The sequence below is a fragment of the Plasmodium gaboni genome, chromosome 5, assembly GCF_001602025.1.
Source record: "Plasmodium gaboni strain SY75 chromosome 5, whole genome shotgun sequence".
Lineage (NCBI taxonomy): Eukaryota > Apicomplexa > Aconoidasida > Haemosporida > Plasmodiidae > Plasmodium > Plasmodium gaboni.
In genome coordinates, this window is record NC_031485.1 from 219,346 (window position 1) to 223,262 (window position 3,917).

At 21.1% G+C, this 3,917-nt stretch overlaps 1 protein-coding gene across 1 annotated transcript; it reads right to left on the reverse strand.

Annotated features, from left to right (window-relative positions):
• Positions 1 to 296: 296 nt before the first annotated feature.
• Positions 297 to 2,375, reverse strand: PGSY75_0506900 (rhomboid protease ROM4; the record flags this gene model as incomplete). Its single annotated transcript, XM_018784350.1, has 1 exon — positions 297 to 2,375. One exon carries the CDS (start codon positions 2,373 to 2,375, stop codon positions 297 to 299), a length of 2,079 nt encoding a protein of 692 aa, XP_018643005.1.
• Positions 2,376 to 3,917: the final 1,542 nt, after the last annotated feature.

Consider the following 3,917-nt stretch of genomic DNA (forward strand, 5'->3'; position numbering starts at 1 on the left):
TATAAATATATATATATACATATATATATATATATATATATATATATATATATATATATATATATATATAATATTTATGTTTCTCTTTTTATTTTTGCTTTGTAGGACATATTGGTTATGTACAAAATAAAATGTTTACCCAAACTAACACATTAACATACACATATAATTACTTTTATTTTTATTTAATTATTTTGTATTCAAATATCTTTTTGGGACGTATTATTCTCATAAATTAATTATACATTTTATTCGCACTTTCTATTTTTTTTTTTTATTATACTCCATATATCTATTTACTTATTACAATAATATCTTGTTGCTTCTTCAGTTGTAAAACACCAATAAAAATCATTTACATTAATGTAAGTAAATTTATCCTTTACTATTTGACAACAATAACATGAATGGACACCTGAGAATTTTATTTGTCCCATTGGGGTATATGATTTATATGCCTTTTCATTTAATAAATAAATAAATAAAACTATCCACATAATAATTAATGTTGATGCAGCAGTGATACGTACTATCCATTCTCTTAATTTCATACGACATGGAGGTCTACCTTCATCATTTATTCTATTTTTCATAACAGCCATAGCTACATGAAGAGCATCATTTTTATGTACTTTATTAGCTAGCTGTTTCTTTCTGAAATTTTCTCCTTTGATTTTTTTGTCTTTAGCTTTTGCATTTATTAGTTCCTTTGTTTCATTTGAAAGAAACCAAGAGAAAGGGGCAGACGTAAGCATTCTTTCTCCTAAGGTACATTTATCAGCAGCTGATACTGTAGTTATTGTTGCAAATCCAAATAAAAGACCACCTAAACAACCCCCTATGTGTGCATAATTATCTGTATATCCAAACATTCCAACTATTATACCAAACATTACTACAAGGACCATAAAAATTAAAACACAACATGGTCTTGGAATTGTTTTCCAATATTCAATATAATATGTAAATAATGCTCCTATTAAACCATATAAAGAACCAGAAGAACCTATAGTAACACCACATGGATCACAAACAGCTGATAGTAAATTCCCTGTTACACCAGAAATAAAAAATAAAAGAGCTGTTCTAATAGATCCCCAATCAGGTTCAATCATCCATAAAATTTGAATTTGACAAATTACATTAAATAAAATATGCATGAATCCACCATGTAAATACATAGACCAAAATAATCTATATATCTCACCATAATTTCTTATATAATTTGTATTTAAACCTCCTAATAAATTATATACACGACTATTTACAGAATCCCAGTTTGCATATCCTCTACCATCTGGATTTTCTTCTACTTTATCTCCAGGCCATCCTTCATCTGATGCTTTAGAACCAACAAAATGTCTATTAGATGCAGATTCATCTAAATTGTATTCACATGCACCATATCCTAAAAATACAAAAAATGGCTGCCTCTTATGAACCAAATTTTCAGTATAAATAGGATATAAAACTTTCGATATACATCTACCATTAAATGTATTATAATTAAAAACCATTTCTGCAAAAAATACCCAAAACAATATAGCAGTTGTTGATATACATACAGTTAATCTTCCTATCAAAGGATTGTTATTTAATCTTGGGTCTTTTACTTTTGTTTTTGCATTTTTATTCTTTCTTCTATATTTTCCAAGAATAGGAGAAGAAAAAGGGTTCAAAGGAGCACGTCTACCAACAGCTCCTGATGGTAATGTATGTAGATTCTCATCACTTGTTACAATTATTTTTATATCATTTATTTCATTCATATTATCAGTTGTATTGCCGTAATCATGAACCTTAGGACTTAATAAGGAACCTTTATTTAATTTAACATCTCCATATACTAATAATTGTTGTGAATTTTTCTTGCTAGATACATCATCTATATTAGTTGATGTTTCTAAGTCACTAAATATGCTAATTCTTTTTTCTTCTTCTTTCTTAGGTGATTCTAGATCACTATATACACTGTTTTTTTTTTTTTCGTTATTAATTGAAAAGCTATTTTTCTTTTCATCATTATTAATTGAAAAGCTATTTTTCTTTTCATCTCCATTAATTGAAAAGCTATTTTTTTTTTCATTATTATTATTAAATATATTGATTTTCATTTTAGTATTATTATTGAATATGCTTTTTTTTTTTTGTTCTTCATTATTTGCAGATTGAGAATCACTAAATAGACTACTTTTCCTTTTCTCTTCATTATTTTCACCTTTTGTCTTCTTGAATATACTAATTTTCTTTTTTTCCATATTATTGAATAAACTAGCTTTTTTCTTTACATCCCCTTTTGGAATTTCTAAATCGCTAAATATGCTGCTTTTTTTTTTCTCGGCATTTTTCGGATTAAACTCTGTATTAGATCCCATGTGTTAAATGTAATTGTGAACAAATAATTTTAACATATACACATATGAGTATATGTATAAGTATATACATATATATATATATATATATATATATATATATAAGAAGAACGGATTAAAGTTATATATTATTATTTCTATTATAAATAAAAAAACAAAAAAAAAAGACACTAAAAATAAATAACAAATATAGAAAGTGTAATATACATACAAATCATAATTTTCTTAAATATATAATATTTATAAACATTTCGGTTTTCATATTTTTGAGATAATAAATTTTTGACATTGCAACATTAGAAACGTTACAAATTCTTAAATCCATACAACAGTTATAACAATTAATTTTTCAAATAAATATATAAAGTGAAATATATACATATATTCATGTATATATAGGCTTATACAATTACATTATAACATTTAATTTTTAATACACTTGAACGATTCTACGTTTTTCACATAACAAAAAAAAAAAAAAAAAAAAAAAAAAAAAAAATATATATATATATATATATATATATATAGTTATATTTATTTATTTACTTATGTATATATGCATAGTATAAATCCCTTTTTTTTTTGTACATAATATTTTATATGGGTTTTTATTTTTCATTCGGGGATACTGATATATACGTTTTAAATGAAAAACAAAAAGAAATTCAAAAAAAAAATAAAAAATAAAATAAATAAAATATTTATATGTCAAATGTTCACAAAGTATATATATATATATATATATATATATATAATTGTCTAAAAAAAAAAAAAAAAGTTTACACACATTAATTTTACATATAAACAAACATATATATATATATATATATATATATATATATATGCATATAATTTCAAAAGGAAATAACACAAATACAAAAAATATTTGTACAGTTTTAATAAATTTTTTAAAATATGAGTATTTCTATCATTTTAATGTGCACAATCTTATAAATATTTATATATATTATCTTTTTCCATATTATTTGAAAAAAAAAAAAAATATATACATAAATATATATATTTAATTATTTTGATTTTTTTTTTTTTTTTTTCTGATGTTTATATATATATAATTACATATATGCAACCAAAAAATTATTTTCTCTTATATTTCATAAATTGGACAAATGTATGAAAAAATAAAAAATAGCATATATACACATATATATTATATATATATATATATAATATAACCATGCATACATAAATATTTCTTTCAATATATATATATTTTTTTTTTTTTTTCACAATTAATAAAGAAATAATTTTTTCAAAAATGGATTCATATTAAAATCTTATTAAGTTGAATTTATATAGTTTAATTATATAACAAAAACAAGAAAAAAAAAAAAAAAAAAAAAGGTTAATAAAATATATATTATGCAATAAAAGGATTCTTCTTTTATTTTGATTTATTTGATTTTTTTTTTTTTTTTTTTTTATTTTTTAATATTTAAATAATTTTAAATATTTAAAAAAAATTTTATTAATTTATATTTATAAAAAAATAATATAAAAAAAAATTTTAAAAAAAATAAAAAA